The sequence below is a fragment of the Diadema antillarum genome, unplaced genomic scaffold (genome assembly GCF_040938485.1).
Source record: "Diadema antillarum isolate AM-2024a unplaced genomic scaffold, OU_Dant_1.0 scf00000009, whole genome shotgun sequence".
NCBI lineage: Eukaryota > Metazoa > Echinodermata > Echinoidea > Diadematoida > Diadematidae > Diadema > Diadema antillarum.
In genome coordinates, this window is record NW_027270898.1 from 1,020,519 (window position 1) to 1,044,449 (window position 23,931).

General features: G+C 38.3%; 1 protein-coding gene across 1 annotated transcript; it reads left to right on the forward strand.

Annotated features, from left to right (window-relative positions):
* The first annotated feature begins 302 nt into the window (after positions 1–302).
* LOC139719235 (uncharacterized) lies at positions 303–15,970 on the forward strand. Its single transcript, XM_071630668.1, has 16 exons — positions 303–430; positions 2,679–2,790; positions 3,387–3,561; positions 5,299–5,410; positions 5,879–5,985; positions 6,665–6,791; positions 7,270–7,390; positions 8,140–8,225; positions 8,970–9,220; positions 9,840–10,001; positions 10,568–10,696; positions 11,882–11,996; positions 12,607–12,753; positions 13,679–13,842; positions 14,525–14,625; positions 15,607–15,970. Exons 1-16 carry the CDS (start codon positions 316–318, stop codon positions 15,794–15,796), a joined length of 2,214 nt encoding a protein of 737 aa, XP_071486769.1. The 5' UTR covers positions 303–315; the 3' UTR covers positions 15,797–15,970.
* Positions 15,971–23,931: the final 7,961 nt, after the last annotated feature.

Below are 23,931 nucleotides of genomic sequence, written 5' to 3' on the forward strand. Positions count from 1 at the left end.
GACGTCGCTGTACACGGGGATGGCGCCGTGCTTTGCACGGCGTCTGGTCGGGCTATACTTATGGGAGAGAAAGTGGCTTAGGATAATATTATTGAAGTTGAGGGTACAGTAATTTATCTAATACATTTTAACAAATGTTTCATCCGCATTGCCATTACCGTTTACTAATTTGTCTAATGTTAGTAAACAAAAGTTTAACTTTAGTATTACAAGTGTATTTTATGTCAATCACAGATTCCTGCACCTAGATGTTGATGATCTGAAAAGAAGTGGACTCTTCATCATACTTCTTGCATCTCTTGGTATTTCATTACCATGGCAACCATAGCAAGGGTGTGGTCACATCATATTTGGCCTTCAGTCCATCGAGTGAGATGCGTGCGTTGTCACAGAAGCCCTGAACGTTCATACAGCAAACAGGCCAATAATGGTAGGAATGTGACTTTTGTTTGCTGGTTATCCTGGGGCTTGTCATTGTACTCATATATCAAGTGCAATTAATAGTAAAAGTTTAAATGAATTAACTATTTAGATAACACAATGGAAGCACTCTTTGCCAATTGATAAAAAAATCGATAATGACATTTTTCCACAGCTATTCATGGACCTTAATTTTGTACTATTACAATTGGGCATTCATTTGATATCATTAATGGTATTAAAATACATTACATATCTATAACTAGAAAAGCACTCTGAGAGCGCAGACCTCCGCCAAGCAGTTACTTTCCACCGATGATCTTGCTCTTCCAATAGAGATTTTTTTTTTCTCCTGTCTACCACTGGGGAAAAGCTCTTTGGGCTCCTCCATAAGTGATTTCCACCCATAGGTCTACATGTTGAAAAATTTCCCAACATAGAAGCCTTTGTTACGTCATAAACCCTCAGCTGCGTTGCGCACCTCGCCCTAGTAAAAAGTGGGGCACGCACTTTAGTGCGCGCATGCAAACCTCAAATACGCGCAGCCTGAACTCCCAAGTTCATTGACCCTACCTGCCAAAATATCAAAAATCCTTCATAAATTCCCCCAAAATTCTTGGATCACTGCCAATAGTTTTAATTGTTTGGTACTTGTGTCATTCTCAACCTTCCCTGCAAGTTTCATCCCAATCCGTTACTACTTTTTGAGTTATTTTGCACATGGACAAACGAACTAACGAACTAACGAACAAACCAACGGTAACGAAAGCATAACCTCCTCCCTTGGCGGAGGTAATAATGATACTCCTACACCAGCGGAGGGTCTGGTATTTAATGGTAAAAGTACTCTCTCATGTAGGTTAGGTGGTTGTTGTTTTTGCATATTTGTTTGTTTGTTTATATTAGAAGTATTGTTCTCTCAGAAGGCTCTGCCATTATTGTCCCCGCTGAACGAGTTCGAGCAGGGGACTATGAAACGGGCTCCGTACGTGTGTGTGTCCGTGTGTCCGTCTGTCCGTCTGTCCGTCCGTCCGTCCGTCTGTGCGTCCGTGTGATCAAAATGTTCAATTTGCTACTTCTCTGTCATTTATGAGCCAATTTTGATTCTGTTTGCTTTATATGATAGCACTACATGGGAGCTTTGAAACTTCTACACAGAATTTCAGTTGTGACCTTTGACCTTGACCTTTGACCTATATTGTACATTTTGCTTCAAAATGCTACTCCTTTGCCATTTCTAACCCGATTTCGATTCCGTTTGCTTTATGTGATGGCACAAGGTGAGGGCTTCAAAACTTCTACACAGAATTTTGACCTTTGACTTCTTTGACCTTTGACCTTGATTTTTTACCTATATTGTACATTTTGCTACAAAATGCTACTCCTTTGCCATTTCTAACCCGATTTCGATTCCGTTTGCTTTATGTGATGGCACTAGGTGAGGGCTTCAAAACTTCTACACAGAATTTTGACCTTTGACTTCTTTGACCTTTGACCTTGATTTTTGACCTATATTGTACATTTTGCTACAAAATGCTACTCCTTCGCCATTTCTAACCCGATTTTGATTCTGTTTGCTTTATGTGATGGCACTAGGTGAGTGCTTCAAAACTTCTACACAGAATTTTGACCTTTGACTTCTTTGACCTTTGACCTTGATTTTTGACCTGTATTGTACATTTTGCTACAAAATGCTACTCCTTCGCCATTTCTAACCCAATTTCACTTCCGTTTGCTTTATGTGATGGCACCAGGTGAGGGCTTCAACACTTCTACACAGAATTTTGACCTTTGACTTCTTTGACCTCTGACTTTGATTTTTGACCTATATTGTACATTGGCTACAAAATGCTACTCCTTCGCCATTTCTAACCCGATTTCGATTCTGTTTGCTTTATGTGATGGCACTAGGTGAGGGCTTCAAAACTTCTACACAGAATTTTGACCTTTGACTTCTTTGACCTTTGACCTTGATTTTTTACCTATATTGTACATTTTGCTACTAAATACTACTTCCGGCGGGGACATATATTACGCACTGTGTAATTTCTACTTTTCCTTGTTTACTCTGATGCAGCATTGCCATTTAACTGTTTCTGCACCTGGACCAAGAGGAACATAGTAATCATTAGTAGGTAAAACACCTTCTTCAAGCATAGCAAGCATCTATCTGTATGCTCCGAGATCCACTGCTTTTAAGTGGTCAGAGCTGTCTATCTCATACCACAATGCTCCTATTTTGTTCAATCTGGCTCCAGGATGCCTCCATGTCCACCCCAAGGTATCCACTGCCCTGGCCAAAGGTCAAGCTGTTGTGGCCCTGGAAAGCACTATTGTCACACATGGCATGCCATACCCTGATAATCTGAGGTATGTAGAACAGCATAGAACAATAAAACATACTTTCTTAAGGCATAGTAGCAGTACTTGTACCAAATAACTGCATGTTGGTAATATGCCAGTACGGTACATGTTTTGCATACTGTGTATTTCATAACTGCATTTCTAGATATCCCCAAATCTTTTATCCTCTATGCAATTATATTCAATCTATCCTTCCATCATTCAGATGTAAATGAATGAAATGCAGCCATGAATAGTGTTGTAAACAAATCTGCTTCTTTTTTTCTTATGCAAACCCTAGCAGTGTGTACGATGACCAGGGTGCAAATACTACAGAATTAATGGCTGCATTCATATCCACAAATCTTCTGAACACCTTTCATTGCATGAAAAGAAAATTTATGTTTTTAAAAGTTCTAGTGCTATGACATTTCATGGTTGTGCATTTCCTGTCCAGTCTTTTCAGTGTAGTGTAGCACATTTCTTAGATATATTTTTTTGATATTTTATGTGGTTATTTGCCCATTATCCATAGTGCGTCAAGTGCATATTGACCAGTTTTCACAGCAAAATGAGCCTTTGTGGTTTTTCTCCTCTCTTTTTTTTTTTGCCTACTCCTACAGGACGGCACAGGAAGTGGAGAAGATAGTTGAGCAGACTGGTGCGACCCCTGCTACAGTGGCCATCCTAGGGGGAAGGCTGCATGTGGGACTCGCCGAGAATCAACTGGAGGGTTTGGCCACCACTCAAGATGTCATCAAAACATCCAGGAGAGATCTGGCTTGGGTCATGAGTAGGGTGAGTGAGTAAGTGGGACTCAGTGCAGGGGCAGATCCAGGATTCCGTAAAAGGGAGGCGCCTTTGCAAAATTAAAGTGACATGTGCCCCCCATTTTTTCTTTTTATTTCTTTTGTTTTAACCAAAAATAAAGAGGGGGCGCGCGCCTGGTATGCCCCCCTCTGGATCCACCACTGCAGTGGTACATGTTGACAGAGCTGCATCACCAGATACTTTGTCAGATTGTAACAACATTGTTACTAGCTGTAATCTTATGGGCAAATTAAATCTACACACACACAACCCCCCCCCCCCCCGAACAAACAAATGAAACACACAGCAGATCATGTAATTTGCATACTTGTTGCTGTCGTCTCTTTTTCTCTGATGTCTTTTTATGCCTCCGCCAACGAAGTGGCCGTAGGCATTATGTTTTCGGGTCGTCCGTCCGTGCGTCCGTGCGTCCGTACGTCCGTACGTCCGTACGTCTCGTTTTGTTTTTGTGGATATCTCAAGAACCGTGTGGTGGTTTTACATCAAACTTGGTATGAGGGTATAACCTGGGGGGATGATACTTTTTTTGGATTTTGGGTCGCGGGGTCAAAGGTCAAAGGTCACAGGTTATTTTGTGGAAAAAAAAGGTTGAAATTTCATGTTTTTCTCCATATCTCGCAAATGGTTCAAGGTATCTTCATGGAACTTAGTATATATGCATGTACCGATGGGCAGTGATTATCTAGGGAAGTTGGGGGTCATGGGTCAAAGGTCAGGGGTCAAAGGTCAAGTTCAACTCCTCAAAATATCACTACTTTCCTTATATTTACGCAATGCCTGAAGGATTTTTTATTTTTAACTTGATGTATGCATGTATTACCCAATATATATTCTGTGGGAAGTTTCTTGCCAAAAGGTCAAAGGTCAAAAGGTCAACGGTCAAGTGAAAGTGCTAAATTGCACTTTTTTCCTCCATATCTTGAAAGTAACTCAAGGTATAATCATGGAACTTACATATTTATGCATGTTCTACCTAACAGTGATTCTCTTTGGAACTGTGAGGTCAAAGGTCAAAGGTCAGGTTTGGATGATACTATTTTACCATTTGATACTGAAATTATACTTTTTCTCAATGCCTTGAAAATTACTCCATGCATAAACTTATAAAAGGGTCAAAAGTCAAGTAAAAATCATCAGTTCCCCAAATACCTGCACTCTGATGTTTTAATCATTCATCCAATTGAACCTAGTTCTAGGAAAGTGAACATTCAGCACATTTGTGGCAAACCTGTCATTTTAATATTTTGCCAGTTGTGTGAAACTGTCTTCACACATTGTCAAGACATTGTACTATAGACCTATTAGGAGAACCATGCATTATGGCGGAGGCATACCAGTCGCCGTAGCGACATTTCTAGTTTGTTTAAAAAGCTCCAAATAGTTATTGTGATGTATTAAGCTTTTTAGAATGGCAGAAATTTGCGTGTCATTTCTCTCCACAGGAGCTTTTAGAGGGTTGAAGTCAACATTCCTGAGATGTGAAAATAGCGACTTGTTTTTAATGTCTTTCTAATTTCAATGTGTTACTTAATAGGCATGTGAACTATGAAGATTCGGGGCTGATAATACACAGTGAAATTGGGCTTCCAGTCTATAGATCTGTTGTATCCACTTGTCTGCAAAAGACCCCTTTTTGATTCCCTTTTGTGATCACTTCAATAAAGTTTGACTGTCCATTTTTAAACTGCTGCTGTGTGCACACAGAAACGAACTGGAGGAACAACTGTGTCAGCCACCATGATAGCGGCTCACATGGCGGGCATTCCCATTTTTGTGACAGGGGGGATTGGAGGCGTTCACAGGGAAGGGGAAACAAGTAAGTAGCATGTCGAATTTTGCTTTCAGCTAATGTTGAGGTATTGATTGTTTGGGTAAAAGCTTTTTCAATCCTTTTTTTTCTCCTGTTTGTCTACCTGTAATGTTGTATTTTGATTTATATACAGATATACTGACTTATTGAAATCATCAGACAGTGTCAAACCACAAGACACCATTAAAAATAAGATTAAGAATAAGTATATAAAGATTCAGTCCAGACATGATATTGAATGATATTTGGTTGGTTTCTGTACAAGTGATCTATTTCTCTCTTTTTTATTTCTTATTTTTGCTGGTCCATGGGATTAAGAACAAATGTAAAGATTCACTGAAGACATGATATTGAATGATGTTTGTAAGGTTTCTCTACAAGTATATTTCCAATGTTGGTACCATTTCTATATCAAGGTGTCTTTACCTGTGGATTGTTCGTCAACTTCTTGAGTTCTTGGTGTACCATATGTAGGTATGGATGTCAGTGCAGATCTGATGGAACTCGGTCGAACTCCTGTCACGGTTGTGTCAGCAGGGGTCAAATCAATTCTGGACATTCCAAGAACACTGGAATATTTGGTATTGTTGAGTTCCATTGCCAAGTTTGATTAAAAATCGATAGACAACCTTTGTACGATTACAATAATACCCCAGATAAACCTACAATATCTTTGATTATGTTTACAGGGTAAGGAAATCTTAACATGTTATGTATTTACTTATAATAATGTTTTGGTTTTTTTATCATCAAGCTCAAAGACATTGCTGTAGTCACCATATCTTGTCCTGTGTAGTCATAGTGTATGAGAAGCATGCAAATACAATTTGCAAGAAACGTCCTAAAGCATAATGTCAGAAAAGCTCTACCAGCGATGGGTTGTAAGGTGGTGTATTGTACTTTGCGCAGCATTTGATTTACATAATGCATTACATTGAAATAGTTCTAAAGGTACTCTTTATGCAGGGCTCGACACTAACGGTGGCCTGGTGGCCCGGGGCCACCAAAAACGCAAGTCGGGCCACCAAAATTTCAGAAATGAAGAATTTGGTGGCCTGATCGGGCCACCAAAAAAGGTCGGATGTTTGCCTTTGGGCCACCAAAAATAAAAGTTAGTGTGGAGCCCTGCTTTATGTGCAATTAATTTTCTCCAAATGAGAATTTATCAGAGGTGTGATATTTGGGTTTGATGTAGGCAGCCATAACTTGTAAGTTACTCATTATCAGGAGTGCAATATTTAAGTATTTTGACCTTTGCAGGAGACACAAGGGGTGACAGTGGCCACATATGGTGATTCAACAGACTTCCCAGCATTCTTTTCCAGGAGCAGTGGAGTCAAGTCCCACATAAATGTCAGAACAGCCAAGGAAGCAGCAGAAATGATTGGTGAGTAGGTTTGTCCCAGGTAAGTATAAATCTATAATATTTCAACCTGAATGCCTAATTTGTAGAGATTTATAACTCTCAAAACACAGGTTGTGAATATACATGATTAGATAAGATATTTTCAAGAGTGGCCATGTAATCTTTTATACTTCCTTAGTGCTGACTGAGATGAAGCAAGCTTTAAGGAAATGCATGTAGAAGTCTGAAAACAAATATTTTAGAAAAAAGAGAACATCAATTATATGTTACAGAATTCTTGAGAGATAAGTATTTTCTGCATCGCCATTTTCACTTGCCCTAACTTTTTCTTCCCGTGGTTGATTTGTTTCTACACAATGGCAATGATGTTTTGAGCCAGAGTTCCTGAGAGAATTAACTTTGAAGTACTAGTGAAAACAAAAATGGTAACACTTCAGTCTTGATTGGATGGTGATTTTATTTGCTGTTGTTGTTATTGTTGTTTGTTTCCTTGCAATAGATGCCAACCTCTCCCTGGGTCTGGGAAGTGGGATGCTCATAGCAGTTCCCATACCGGAGGAGTATGCTGCAGACGGGGAACAGATAGAGGGCGCTATACAGGATGCTGTGTCTGAAGCAAGGTAATGCCGATTTTCAACTTTCATTGTCCAGGTGTAAGTGTGTGGAAAGAATTTTGTCAGTTCAATCACGGAACTGATTATTTGCACTGCAGTCTTTACATCTTCTTTTTTTTCTTGGGTAGTAAGATTACAGTCTCTGCATCATGGCTAGAGAATATTTGTCTTTCATAAGAAGTATGACATACAGACTTGTGTTCATAGATGTAGTGTTGAAAGGGGCAGAAATTAGAGGAACTCTACAGGAAGATTATAGAGAACAGCTGTTGAACAGAAGAGGCAGGAAGCCTGTGAGAGTAGCCACAGTGCAATAAGTCACAGACCAACACAAACATCATTCCTTCGTGATAATTGCAGGCCTGATTGCCCACAAGTGTGCCTGCTGAGCTAAATAATACATCACGGTTTGGTCATCATTGCTTCAATGGACTGCCTAAGAAGAAAAAGAAGAAGAAGAGGAAATACTGGTAGGAGAATTGCATCAGGGTGATTTTGCTAAAGTGGAAATGTCACACAGCTTTAGTGGATAGGGTAATCATGAGGGGTATGATAACATGATGAATGATATTTTGGGTATCAATACAGAGGGTCTTCACTGTCCATTAAACTTTTATAGAATCAAGACAAGGTTTGATAAAGTCGCTTAAAGAATATTCACTGTACTCCTATGAATATTGCATCGACAGTCCACTGTAAGCTGAATTATGTGTTGAAATGATTCATCTCTATTTCTCGCTCTTTGCTCCTTTCAGTGATCAAGGCATTGTGGGTAAAGACATCACGCCGTTTATTCTGAGCAGGGTCAATGAACTCACCGAGGGGAAGTCCCTGAAGGCCAGTATCCTTTTCATATCTCACCATCTCACCTGAGTTGTGCAGGAGGGTTGCTTCTCCTGTCAATGTGTGTGTCAACTGTAATATACAAGAAAAAAACAAAAGCATAAAGAGCTTTAGATAGCGACGCAAACGCTGAGACGATGCAGCCTCCCGGGTTGAACAAAGGAAACAGCTGTCTCGCACATGTGCAGAATACCATTTTTAGACTAATGGCGTTGTCTTTATCATTCGCATTACAGATCTAAAGCTTGCTTTTGTAATATCAAACTTCTAACTTTATCATTACACTAATTCCATTCATGCTGTGCACAATTTGCATTAGTGTGTATGTATTCCATTTTTTTATGGCAGATTCACTTGCTGGTGATCATCTATATCATCTATGATGGAGGAATAATTAAGAATTTGAATAGCCCATCGGCACCTTTTTGTCAAAGTAGGGCCTGTGCTTTTCGTGTATGCAGTAATTCCATATGGCCAAAATGTCATGCTGCATACTCTGAATCAATGAAATGGAAGAATCATGATACATGGCTGAACTTTGGAGTTGAAAACCTGACTGGAGCTTTAATATCTTGTGTGATGCCAAGATTGTTGCTGGAATATCCCATATATCTGTTGTCTGGAGATGTGTCAAAACAGTAGTTATTATTCAAATGTGGTATCATCACAGATGTTTGTGTAATGTGACTACTGTTATGATTACAGTCAGGATTTTCCATGACATATGAAAGCTCTTCATCAGATATGGCACTCATCAGAAACAATGCCAAGGTTGGGAGTCTCATAGCCCGGGAGCTCTCTTCAATACGACGGGGAAAAGGGGCTTCTACTCAAATTGGCAACACCACAGGAAAAAGGAGTTTCTCGACACATGTCTTACCTGGCAGCAATTGGGGCAGGCGCTATTTTTCCTTGGCCGCGGCTGGACGTCCATTAGTCATTGGTGCTAGCATCGTGGACTACAACATGTCACCTCGAGGAAAAGAATTGCAGGTTGTTGAGCAATTTCTTTGTAATACTGTATACATGCCCTTTGGTGTGTTAACAATATAAACAAATCTGAATAAGCAGTGATTAGTTGATTCAAATCAGTAACTGTCAAAGAACTGATTTTTTTTTTTTTTTTATATGCACACTGTTTCTGTATGTCTAGAGAGGACTGACATAGATCTCCATCTCAAACAAGAATGACAGATTAGATTGGTGTCAAAATTTATTGGTTGCTTTTAGTTGTTGATATTGTGAATGAACTTTACAGGAACAATGAAACAGCTGTTGTGAAATATTCAACATGTATACACGTACATGTAATCATTGGTAGATGTGGAAGTTTCATTTATCTGTATTGCTGTTCTCTGTTTTGTTTTGTATGGCAGTGGCCTGATAATCTTTAGTTCGATAGAGAGGAATTCACATCATGAGATTGATTGATTTGTTCCATTATTAACCCTTTGTGTGCTTTGAGTACTGATTGGCACAGAAAACCCCATAGCATTGTACACACTGTCAGAAGTCACTGGCACTGAAAGGATTAAGCTGTTTGTGGTCCCGGGGGAACATAAAACACAAGATCTTACATATAGAATGCTCTGAATTATATCGGCTCTCACAGTTTGGAGGATTGACGAACGAGGGCACAATAGAGGTCAGCTACGGTGGAGTGGGGCGAAATCTAGCCGACGCCCTGACGAGGCTGGGGGCCAACCCCGCCTTCCTCTCGGCCGTCGGGACGGACTTGGCTGGAGAGGCTCTTAGGAGCAACTGCAGTCACATGGTACGGTTTCTTAGCTGTAATTGGTTGCTTTATACTAGATGTCAATCTATCCTTCCACTGTGTTGTAATGCACATTGTATGGTGTGGTTTCCTACTATCTTACGGTTGTATGTACATCTGTTGGCCCTTATCATCTTTCATCCTCCCTGTCCCCCTTTATATGCTCTCTCTTTCCTTCAATTTTATTCAGGTTTTGTGTAGATATTTTACCAGTTTATAGAAAAAGCATATTTTTTATTGCATGTCGGCAGAAATATATATCTATATTAACAGCAGGACATGATCAGTATAAACAGAAAAATTAATCAAAATTTTACAGATTTTTAGCGTAATGATTCAGGCACACATGTTGAGGGTGAATATGAATCGTTTTCAAGTCTGGTTTAAATTTTACCCTCCAATGTTAACAACCCAACGGTTAAACAAATATAAAAGAATAAAGCTTTTGATATTCATGACAGTTTGATCACATTAGGTGCAGTCAGTTTGCCTTCCTGAACCAAAAGTTTGAATAGTGCCCTCGAGGTGTGCATTTTAACTTGATGAGAATGTTTTGTTTCTTGAAGGATTTTAGCCTTGTGTCTCGTCATGAGGATGTGAGCACAGCTGCGTACTGCGCCATGCTGGACACAAAAGGAGAGCTGGTGGTCGGACTGGGAGACATGGAGATAAACAGCGCCATCACCCCGGAATATGTGAGTCTGATGTCCTGTCAGTGACTGAATATTTGTATTCTTTGAAGGTTTTCTATGATGGTAGAAGTTGTAATTGTGGATGGTTTCATGGTACACCATGTATTCTTTGTTGGGTGTCATGTGAGTGTGTCCTGAAAGGACTTTCTTAACCTGTTGAGGACAAGTCCCGAGTACACTTGGGCAAGTGTCTATTGGAAATGCGTGTTGTGGCAAAATCAAACCGTCCTCGCTGGGTTAATCTTGACATTTCATTTAGCATGTTCTTACCATCAATAAAGACATCTGAAATCTTGCATATTTTCTAGGGAAGGTAAGAACATGCTTACTGAAATGTCAAGATTGAGTACCGCTAGGTCCTTTTCAGGACCATACTCACATCCAAAACACAATACATGGTGTACTGTGAAACTACCCACCACCAAAAGACTCGAGCATTTAATCATGCAATGGGGTCTAGGCAATTACCCCCTGGGCAATTACCCTGGACCCTTCCCCTGGCCCTAATCCTAATCCTGAACCTAATCCTAACCCTAACCCTAACTCTAACCTTACCACTAACCAGCGCTCTGGGAGTAATTGCCCGGATACGCATGCAATGATTGAGTGTCAGATTGTGGTCACCCAGAACTGCCCGGTTTCCCCAATTCTGCAGGAGGCTGCCTGAAATATCTTAATATCATGTCATGTTGCAACAAGAAAATATCAAAGTCTCCCTGGATAGGGAATTACATTTGCCCACTGAGATGCATGTAACACACCTAAGTATCTCCCTGGTTGCTCTTTGGAATGTCCTTAAAGAATTACAATGTAATTCATATGTGAGAGAAGACAGAACTGAAATCAAGTTAATCTTTGAAACAATAGTGTTTCAAGCAAGTGATATTGTCCAACATGTTGTGAGGGTATCGTCATGCAAGTCCATAATACAAGATGCTCTCAACAGACTACTTGAAACGCAAAAAGTTTCACGGTAGGTTAACTTTCACATATTTCGCGCTACTATACTTCTGGCTAGCGTGAATTCTAAGAGCCGCGAAAACACCCTCACAATTTTCTCTGCACATCTTGAATGGGTTGACAATTGTGCACCATGAATTCAAGAAACCACATATATGTTTTTGAGCCACTCAGTGTGAAAAATTAATCATGCCCAAAATACCTCTCTTCTTACCACTCTTCTTGTAGATTGCTAAGCATGAAGCTACATTATCCAGTGCCCAGTTTGTGTGCATGGATGGTAACATTCCGGCTGAGACAATCCAGTTTGTTTCAGCACTGTGCCACCAACACAGAGTGCCTTGTAAGTGAGAGCATGTGTTTCTTTTCCTTCATTTAAGAAAAATGCAGTTTGTTCTTTTTATTATTTGTATGAAGAGCAATGTGCCCTTTTCTAATAGGTTTAAGTGGAAGTAAGCAACCAGAACCAAAATGAGTTGATGTGGCCATAGCTTGGTATTTCAGATGCAGAATCTAATGGTGCTTCAAAAGCATACTTAGTGAAGATCTGATCTTACATCAACTTGCCAATGTGATCTAATATCAGGTAATAGCTATCGGTATGTCATCCATCTTACAATATTTAAGGATGAAGAGAAAATAATAATTTCACTCTTGCTTTCCCATATGTTTGCTCTCTGCATTGATGTATTTTCAAATATATAGTTTATCATTTCAAGTGACACAACTCTTTTAAATTGATTAGTGATCATAGACACAACAATTAAATATTTGTGCTGCTATGAAATCATATATCATGTTCTTTTACTGCTAATGCAATGGATTGTCCAGCCAAAGTTTTGTAATAACCTATGTATAGCAGTAATGTAAGAAGAACAAAATACTGTCAATTTCATTATGGGATGATAATTTCATGACGTGACAGTGTTAATAAAATTCATTATTCCATGAAGTGTGGTTTGAGCCGACGTGCGTGGTCAAGTCAGCCAAGGTCTGCCGGTCAGATGCATGGAAGACTCTGACGTACGCCTCACCAAACTTCAACGAGCTTCGGTCGATGTATGCTGCCCTCGAGGGGGAGGAGACTATCAATTTCCAGGGTTAGTCAGCAGTCATCAGTTGGTTTGGGGGGGGGGGGGCTGTCTGTGTTGTACTTCCATTTTGTGTAACACCAGAACTTTGTGTTATTTGTGTTGTCTACTGCAATTGTCACATCTTAGCTCCATCTTAGCTGTTGCGTATATATTCATGTTATTTCAGCTAACCTCACACAAAGTCCTGTTGCAGGAAGTTGTTGCCCATTTCGAGAGCATTCCTTACATTTGCCAAGTTTTGTCCAAATATGTCAATATCTAATTTGTTAATCAGGTGCTTTTCATTTCTGCTCCTTGCCACTGCCTCAAGTTATCACAAATAAAATTGCAGTTGACTTTGCAGACATTTGATATTGCATGGTATGTATACCTGGTACCTTAGTTGAATTTCTGCCTAAGTAGAAGTATATTCTCAAATATGAGGAGAATTTTTTATTGACATCACACAGGTTGAATATTGCCTAAATCAAGCTTATTCTGTAGTAATGATTAGATTTTGACATTTATGCAGACATAATTTTATTCCTCGAATTTTGTAATACTTTGTATGAATCCTTACGGTTTGAGGCTAAGATTACTGTATATGCTGAATAATTTGCAAGGTTTTTATTTTCGCGAGTCAGATGCTATTCGCAAATTTAACCCATTGAGAATGAGCTGATTTTGCTACAACATACATTTTTCATAGACCGCTGCCCAAGTATACTTTAGACTTGTCCTGAAGGGGTTAAAAGCACCCAAAAATATCAACTCTGATCCCGGCATGAATGTAACATGCATGCATACTTTTCTCCGTTCAGTGCCGTACTCCACAAATGCGAATTTAACCACTTGCGAAATTGTTGGGAGTCCTGATTTTGAGAAATTAGTACTCGCTAAATATATGACATATACAGTACATTCAATATTACTTTGTCTCTTGTCCCCCCAGATGACCCTTCCTTCACCGACAAACTCCGAGAGTGCCTGCAGCTGAGCCGTGTCCTCCTCCGCCATGTCTACTGTCTCACCATCACCTTGGGAGAGGAGGGGATCCTTGTCTGCAGGAATGCAGAGCCAGAGGACCAGTTTGTGGTCGACGCCCAAGGACTGGATGTAAGTTATATAGAGTATAGTCCTTCCATTTTGGTGTGTGTGTGTGTGTGTGTGTGTGTGTGTGTGTGAAGCATGGTCCTCCCATTTGTGTGTGTGCATGCAGGATTTGCGGAGCTGGGGAACCAGTTTGTGTCTGATGCCCAAGGACTGGATGTAAGTCCCTTGGGGCTGTCCTCTCTCTTTACATTATGTATCCACAGGTGTGTATGTGTGTGTGTGTGCGCGATTTGTTTGTTTGTTTGTTTGTTTGTTTTGCTTGCTTGTTTTTTCTTGTTTTTGTTTTTTTTGGTGTGTGTGTGTGTGTAGGTAGGTGATTTTGTGGGTATGGGTAGTTTAAAGGGATAGTAAAGTGCTGGTGGAGATGAGGATTGGGCTTTTAACTTTTTGCGAGATATCAAGGTTATCATGGTTTTCTTTTGTTATATTGAAATTTCATTATACCCGAATAGTAAAGTATATAAAGTTGTAAAGATAGTAATTTTTGGACCTGAATTTTTGCTTCGTTGCAACAAGAATTTCGTTATAACTGTGTTGGTTTGCATTGTATATAAAGGTTCAATAATGACGTGGAAAAGCTGCTTCTTACAAATCATGTTTTTGCGCGTTGGTATGTTAGAGTTTTTAAATAATATGTATTCACGAGTAGCAATGTATTTGTGTGTGCGCATTGTGTTTGCTGCAGGACATTGAAATTGATGGAATGTTTTCGGCCGTCCACTATCCCGCTGCGACGTCCCCTACCAGTGAGGGCGGGGTTGTCTCAGTGTCTGGAGCAGGGGACTGGTGAGTTCTAAACAAATCTTTTCTTTATCAAACAGTAGATGGAGCCAATTAAGGCGAAATTTCATTTGTACATCTCCAGAGAAAACTATTTACCTTGCGTGAGCTTTCGCCTACTGTCTGTAGGCTTCCTCAGACTGGCGTTAACTCGCCGTAGATGGGGTGTAGGCAGTCTTACAGTCTGAGAGAATGGGAATGTACGCTGAAAAAATTTGTATTGCCCCACCTCATGATTCATCATGTGTTCACGCCCCGGCTAGTTGTGTACAAATGAAATTTTGCCTTAATTAGAGAATTACCAATCAGATGAACCTCTTCCAAGAGTAGAGAAAGCCTTTATGCAGTGATGTCATAATACTTGCTAATAAGATTTGAAATATCCTTGTGTCAAAATGGTATCTCTGTGTTTACTCCAAAATTCAGTGCTTGTCTTTACCACATCATTCGCGCCGTTCTGTTTCCTAAGTATGCTTTATTTCATGTGTTTAAGTTGTTGCATACATATTGTGAATATGAACAAATAAAGTCACTTCAATCTAAATGCGTTTAATTTGAAGTATCCAATCGTTTTCAAATAGTCTGACAGGACAAAAAGAAGTGTTAGTGCTGCAAAGTTATCTCCTTCATGACAGCGTACTGTTTAAACCAACATGGCTCTCAGACATTTACCATAAGTAGTATCTTGTTTTATACTTTTGTGTTTTTACTGTGTATTCATCCATTATTTGATATATTCCAAACATAATAACAAATTATTGAAGTGAAATTACTGAAGTGTCATTAATATAAGTTGAACATGTGTGCTCAGTTTGTTATGGATGCTGATGTGGTATGACCATTTAATTCGTGCATAAAAGCATAAAACAGAAGCTATCCTTTTCTGAGATCATGTATATTTTTTGTCAAAACAGTAGATGACTTTTAGGTGATATATCAGTTTTGTATCACATTTTCATATATATTCAATATTGGCATTTATAACAGCTTGGCTGCAGGTATCGTGGCCTGCATGTTGAGCGGTCACTCTCCAGACGTGTGTGTCAAGGCCGGACTACTTGCAGCCGAGCGGTCACTTCGGTCACCCCACGCCGTGCCCACAACCCTCGGCACTGAACTCACGTCACCAGACTTTATTTTGGAGCAGATGACCTTTGAACCCAGCAGACTACAGTGATAGTTTGCAGAGAAGATGTACAGCGTATCTTCCATTATATCCCTCACAAATTATTTCTTGTCTTCTGATTGGTCGAGAGCATTAAAAGTGACGAAACATATTTCCAGCATGAAAATCCTTATCCCGTCAGAGTCCAACTAGTATTTACCTAGGGAAATAATGTCCCACTGGCAGTTTGTGATACGTGCCGCTGATAATGTCCTACTTCTGTGGAATTAAAAATATGTGAAATTCATCTCACCTGGCAAAAAATTACTCATACAAAAATATCCACGTTTACAGTATTTTGGCGTATGAGACAATATTGCATCTTGCTCATTGCATTGACATGAGAACAGTACAGTTTTTCCACCAACACGCATCTTCATTTCGCAAGAGTACAGGTTACGTTTTCACTTACAAATGAATGGGTATTGAATGCTGCAGACCATACATATACCTACACGTGCAATTTTTGTGTGTAGAAGATATGAACTTGAGTGATCAGTCAACCATGAACTGTGTACACAGTGAGTAGATCCTACTTACTTTGCTGTTACTCTTGAAATAATTTGTGAGAGATATAAAGCAAATACTAGTATACCAGGCTGTTGTTTTAGTCACGGGTTAAACTCTGTACCTTCTGTGACTTCAATAGTACTATTTTCTTTGGGGCTTCGCCCCTCAGAAAACAGTGCTATTGATGTTACCTCATGCACAAAGTTTTAACCAGAATCTCTCAGGCCTGGTATATTTGTATGATAGTTCATATCTAACAGTATCAAGTCTGTTTTTTTCCAAGATAAAAGTAACCTTTTTATGCCTTGTGTTCATGTTCACCAAATGGCATGTGGCAGATCAATGAAAATCCTGTTTTGCCAATTTTTCTCCCATGTGATAATGTTTATGGAGTAGCAGGGTTGGCAGCTTTATGCTGTGTGTGTCAAAACGAAATTCGACAATGCAAGGTGTATGTGTGTGTGTGTGTGTGTGTGTGTGTGTGTATGTGTGTGTATGTGTGTACTATGCAGAATATCATGCCCATTAATCATTAAACATTTAAAATCTGCTTGGACCATGTACGTAGTGTAACCACGTGGTCATACTTTAACTATACTGATGCAGTACAAAAGATATCAGGAAATGTTTTGTGATGATTTTGATATTCATGCCATTTACTCAAGTCTTTCAACCATCATACCATTTGACACATAGATTGAAGTTTAGTGCAGTAGACACGCAGTCAAGAGATGTGTAATATAACACCCAAGATAACAAACTCTTTTACTGTGGTCCCAAACGAGCCAATGGCTTCACACACTGACTATTGTTACAAGGTGTTAAAAGCGTGTAATTCATTATGTTCGACTGGACTTACTTGTGAAAATCATAGAAAGAACAAGGGGTGCCAAACAAATACAACTGTATGTCTTTACTGTATTTTGTAAGAATAAGAAAACAAAGACAAAGATGTTTTTAAGTGAAAAATCTTTCTTTTCTAAATATTCAATTAGCTTTTTAGAATTGATATGTGCAATTTTCCCCACATTAATTTTTGCCTTCAAAGTATAATTTGCCTATGTTCTAGAGAGCTTGGCAGGCCCACTTTAATCTGATTATGTAAAGGAGGCAAAAAATTGTTGACTAATTGCTGAAAACATTTGTATTTCTCAAAGGATTAACTCATATCATTAACTGACATTCAAAAAATCCTAATCTCTTTTATTTTCTTGCAAAAAATGAAGCAATGAGACTGTCTTCATAGCTTATTGGTGTAACATACCTATAAACCTGACTCTCAAATATTTGTTTCAAACTTTATCCCTCCTAAATACGTAGCAGTAATACATGTTTTATAAGCACTGTTCATTACAGTACATTATAAATGCTTGAGTGTTGATTTGTTGTTGTTTTTTGTTTGTTTTTTGGTGCTGATGTAACAAAATACACTGTCCCTGAATAGTGAACAGAATTTCCTGTTCAAAGGGATGCCTTTAGTTTATGCTGCATATCCACCGTAATTTGTAAAACCGGACATTTACTGATGTGGTAGACGCATTTGAAAATTGATAATATGTATGTTAGCTGTGTCTCTATGTGAAGGATCATTAATATTGAGAAATACCGTCACACATTCCCTTAACTTTGATTGTCTTTTCTGCATATGACTCATACAAGCAACTCCTGTTGTAACAAAGTCTTCAGGACTGGCAGTTTTCTTTTGCTATATCAAAATTTTGTTATGTAGCCAAACAGTAAATTATATAAAGATGTGATAGATTATGATTTGAGGGCCTGAATCGTTACTCCATTGTAATGAGAATTTCATTATAACGGGAGTGCACTGTATACAGCTGTATCATTGAATTGTGATTGACCTTCTGTATTCAACATTGCTATTTTAATACATCATGTTCAAAGTTATTATAGATGAGTGTGTCACACTTTTTCTTTTCTTTTTTTTATAGAAAGGAAAATAAATGTTTGTCTTCAATATCGACTTGAAGGCTTTGGACCCAAGCACTGAATTTAAGCATCAAATTTCAGTAAATTTTAGTATTTGAGCAGGGAACAATGTTTTCAGGCTCAGTTTAGTCAGGAAGAAAGTTGTGTGAACACAGAAGATGTTTTTAATTCAAGATGTTTGGAATGATTTGTAGGATGTGTAGCTACTAACGATACTGAAAGAGACAAAAATGTAGGATTGGCCTATTAAAAGGAGGAGGAGGAGGGGAGGAGATGAAACTGCTTAAAATTTCAGAAGAGAAGATAATTGTTGGATCAACAAGTCGACTTGCGTGAGAACAGTCACTGGAGCTCAACAAATTGGCTTACTGAAGACATCGAAAGAAAACACTGCAGACTGGCTGTTAGGCTTCAGCCTGCCTGTCAGTACATTCCTCACATATTGTATGTAATGATTTTCATCGCGATATGTGTGTATGCAGGGCTCGACACTAACGGTGGCCCGGTGGCCCAGGGCCACCAAAAATGATAGTCGGGCCACTAAATTTAAAAAAAGGGCAAATTTGGTGGCCCGCCTCGGGCCGCCAAATTTTTTTGAAAAGTGTCATTTTTTCATGTTAAGATGTTGCAACCCATGTGCCTGTCAATGAATATTTATACTTAGTCTTACCATTCAGCAGTTAAATTTGTTTAAAGGATGGATGAAAAGGACTGAATGAGTGCCTGAGAGTGAGTGTTGCGAGTTTGTTGAGTTTTATTTATGAGTAGATATGTCCAGCTTCCAATTCTTACTATGATAAAACTTAAATATTTGACTCATAAAAAAAGCAGGAATTTTAATGTTTTTTATTGTTTTTGGGGGGCCACCAAATTTTTCTCTCGGGCCACCAAAAATTTGAAATTGATGATTTTGGTGGCCCCATCGGGCCACCAAATAAAAAAGTTAGTGTGGAGCCCTGGTGTATGAATAATGTAATTTGTTTGAAACACATGGTCTGATGAGTGTAGATTGTTGCACATGTTGGTGTCATGAATACAGACTTAATGAAGACCGTCATTCAACGACTAAATAATGTGCATAGTCTCTGTATAAAGAATTCTGTTTGAATGATGAGAGCTATTAAATGTAAAGTACATGTATCACGTACCAATATTCAGTATTTTGGTATGTCGTGGTTTTGTTCTCCATGTGCCTTTTGTCAGAATATAAGTTGTTAGTCAATCATTCTTACGGTGCATTGCTAGTACATGTACTGTATATCCCTAAAACCAAATGTACTGTCTAGAAAGATATCAAAAATAATGTTGAAACAAAGTATTTTTGACCCACATGTAAAAATTTTCTCTGTTGATAGTTATTGTTTGCACACACTAACAAGCATGATATTGTCAGAGAAATGCCCCAATAGGAGAATTCCACATCGAAATGAGAGGCATCTGGTTCTAGATTAGACTAGTCTCACTCTATCTCCATTTCTTTCTCTTTCTCTCTCTCTGTACAAGGTGTATATTATAATCTGTTGTAGTATAATATGTAAGTATATATGTATATATATGTGATATTATATATATATATATATATATATATATATATATATAATTTAAATTCATTCATATATTTACACACGCACACACACACACACACACACACACACACACACACACACACACACAGAGTATGACGAGATCCTTTGGACCAAGACAATTTGTTCTTTATATCAGATATTTTGTTAAGTCAGTAGTCAAACAATACCAAAAAAAAAAAAAAAAGGAAATTAATGCATAGGGACCAGAGAAATTAATTTGTTATAATAAACTACATGTACTCTCTTTATATCGAGTTTCCACTGTTTAATACAGTAATGATGCATTGTATAATGTATTACTGTATATGAAGTGTTTATGTAACAAGTGCCACAAAAGTTCGAGCTATGACCCACACTGCAAAATGCCCTATCGCTCTCGCCGAATCAGGTATTGAGATGTATAATTCCGTGAGAACAGGTGACTTAAATAACCCGCAAGGGCCTCATTATAAACCAACACCAGCTACTGAAAGTTGCAGTCTTATCATCTATCTTTTTAAGTAACACACACACGTACACGCACACTCACACATACACACAAAAAAGAGAGATATACCGAGGACGACAGATTTAGTGTTCCTTTTAGCTAAATTACGATTTAATGAAATTTAGTTTTCAAAAAAAAAAATGCCGTTGACATAATATCCATTCACAATAAGTATCCACGAGGAACATAATATTTGCGGCACGTATTTTGTTAAGTAGACACTCTTACCTTCACATTTCATGAAAGCACAGTGTCAATGGTCTGGCGTCTAATACGTCATTTGTGATATAACATATCAATATAAATGTAATATCTCAAAATACAACATTGGATGTGCAATATTCTCCAAACGTAATGTATTCAGAATGCAAGATACACGTATAAGTGCATATAAGTATACAAGAAATCTACCCAAACCGTACATCATCTGTAAAAAATATATGCACTTTTTGAAAGTACATAATCTCTACCAGAAGTATTTTGCTTTCATCATCGCAACTATTTGAGATTTGCGCACCATTTGGCTCAATGTTTTCACGAGCTAAATTATAAATTCACGAATTTGGAGACTGTAAAAAAAAATAATCGTAATACTTCGCATTCAAAAAGAGAAGTGGAAACGACGAAAGCATAGGATGTAAGTTATTGTACGAGGATCTTTTCTGGGTAGAATTTAGATTTACATTCAAATATGAAATGGGTATAGCGGGATAGATTTCAACGTATACACATGATTGCGAGATACAAAGAATGAATTATAATAACCTTATTAGTGTAATCACTCTTCTTGCATCGATCCATCTTTAACCCTCGCGTCTTTGCCACATGGGATCCCTGTTGCAAAATCGTACCAAACTTTTACCAACCAGTGATTTAAATTTGAAGTTGGAAGAGAGAAGAAAATCTACCTAGACGGTGAATTAACCTCTGTATAACTTCTAGATCTGAGTTGGATTAACTGTGAAGTGATACAGCACAGGTGAGACATAATATCACGTGGCGGAGAAGGAAGAACACGAAAGTGCTTTCAAAATGTTCTTGTGAGGTGCTCGTGCAACGGCGATAGTTCCGGAAAGGAACATGAAACAGCGAAAAATGCTGCGCATAAATTTGTTCTTCTCTCGCATATTATAGAACCACTGGTATGGACCTCGACAACTGCTCGAGAAACAATTATCATCTGTAACAAACTTGCACATGGTTAGTTTCACAATAAAAAAAGAATGGCAATGCTTCTATCAAAAAATAATCTCACTTTTTCTGGATCCAGCCAGCTTGATATGAATTAACAGGCAAAATCTAGATTTTGACAAAGTAACTCGCCTCCATAAATTACTAGAAACTTCAAGTTCCTAGGCAACAACAGGTGAGCGACTTAAGGATACCTTAGGTCAACGAGATCGACTTCAGTTGAACGGCATCCATCTGCAAAGTCCTTTAGATAAGGATTCATTTACGACTGCTTCAATCGAATCACTGTAAAATACTGCGCAGTACACAATAACAGCCGCTCGGTTTGTGCTCTGTCTTGCCACAATATTTATAATAGATTAAAGCAGATTATGTAGAGCTATGCAGTCAAGAGCAGAGAGAAGCTTCCAATTTTCCTACGGCTAGGAAATCCTCGGATATATATATCCCTCTGATTCGTAGCCAATCAGAAGTCTTGACGCAACATGGTTCTGAAAATCATAAGAGTAAGTTGGCAGAAAAATATATGAATTTATATAATATATGTCTAAGTGTATCGTATACAATTACGCGGATTTTCGATAGATAGTGAAACATTGGTTGAAAAAAGAAGCATATTGCTTTGTGCTCAATGAAGATACCAGAATATAAATACTTTCGTCATTTATGACGTACGCTACGTGACACTGCGTAAATAAAATGAGTGATTATACAGAATATGCAAATTTAATGTACGATGTGTTATTGACACGTAAAGAAAAGTGCATCACAATTACTGCCATACTGAATAGACAAAAAACTAGTAAACATCCTTGAGTTGAGTTTTTATCGTGTGAAATTTACACTTGGTAGTGAACAACGTGAGGTATTTCCTGGAAACGAATCATCGCATGGTTTTGGTCAGTGCTATAGTGCAGCTAGCGAAAAGAAAACGAGTGACATTTTTAAACACTGCTTATACGGGCATGGAAATTTGCTTTCTGTTCCATTTTTTTTTTCCAAACTGTCACTAACAACATGAAGACAACTACATGTATACAGCTTCGTTTTTCAAGACGACCTACCATTAAGTACAATTACGCTACAAGATCTCTACTCTCTACACAGCATTAAACGGACTTCACATTTGTTGATATACTATAGATGATAGATAATCTAATTTTGTTATTATTTTTTCTAATCGAAATGAACAAAAAACGAGCGTAATAATAGTTTAAGGCATCTCATCGTGGTATATACATAAACAGTACTGACATGATAAATCGCTACGATAAAAACTTTGTGAAGCGATGCTTCTCTTTCACCTTTATTCATTCATTCACTCACATAATTATAAGTGAACCGTTAATTTTCCAATTGCGCCATGAATTGCTCACACAAAATCACATATACAAACAATGCATCTCTATGAATGCTATGGCTTCATAGCTGATCATTAATTGTAACTGTACGCAATGAGAATTATTCTCTTCATTTTCTATTGCACTAAGTACATCGCATTCAGACAGCTTTTATAACATGGCAACAATTTTTGATAATCGCCAAATTTACTCACTGTCACTTCTCTGGAAGATTAAGTCATAGGCCTATGCTTCTCCAAAAAAAAAAAAAAAAAAAAACACCCTCTTTTTTCGTCTCAAATCCCCATCTTAGATAATTTTCAAACAGCAATCATTCTAACTAATTTGTTAATGACAGACACTCAAAAGACAGCAGATAACTCGCATCCAATTAAATGACAATATGCTGCATTCGCTGACAGGGTGTTGGGTTTGCCGCCCATACCGGCCAGCAGCATATTATTATACGCGGGTATCCCTTCTATACCACCACCTCAAAGTGAGTTGCACATACATAAGTATACAGACTTTTCTTCATTGGTAATTGAAAGAGTTAATCAGCCATCTTGGGGCATGATAAATCTTTAAGGACTGCACTTCCACAACATTTTGAACGCAATTATACTTCTTCAGATATCTCTGTTCGGCGGTATCATCATTATGGAGTCAATGGATTTGAAGGTAGTAACACTCTCAAGCCATTCTAAATGTCCTGTAGCCATGGTAACTTTGCGATAGAGATGGCGTGTGCAGCGCCACCGACAGTTGGATATAAATATCAGGGAGATTTCAAAGATCAATCAGGAAGATGTTTGTTACATGCATCTCGATTTGCAGATATATTTCTTCTTGTATCAGGGAGGCTTTCATTATGATATCTCATCACAAAACAAAGAGATATTGTGCTTATCGGAATCTCCTTTAAAATAAGTGAGACGTGGCAGCTATGCATGTTGTATCATCATGTGGTATGACTCTAAATCGACGTGCGTTTCCATCTGGCTTTGGGAAAACAAAAGGTTCCTTGAATCTTGCTTTAAAAATCTTAGATAATTATGGTATCTTCCCAGATGCCATAATTATCCG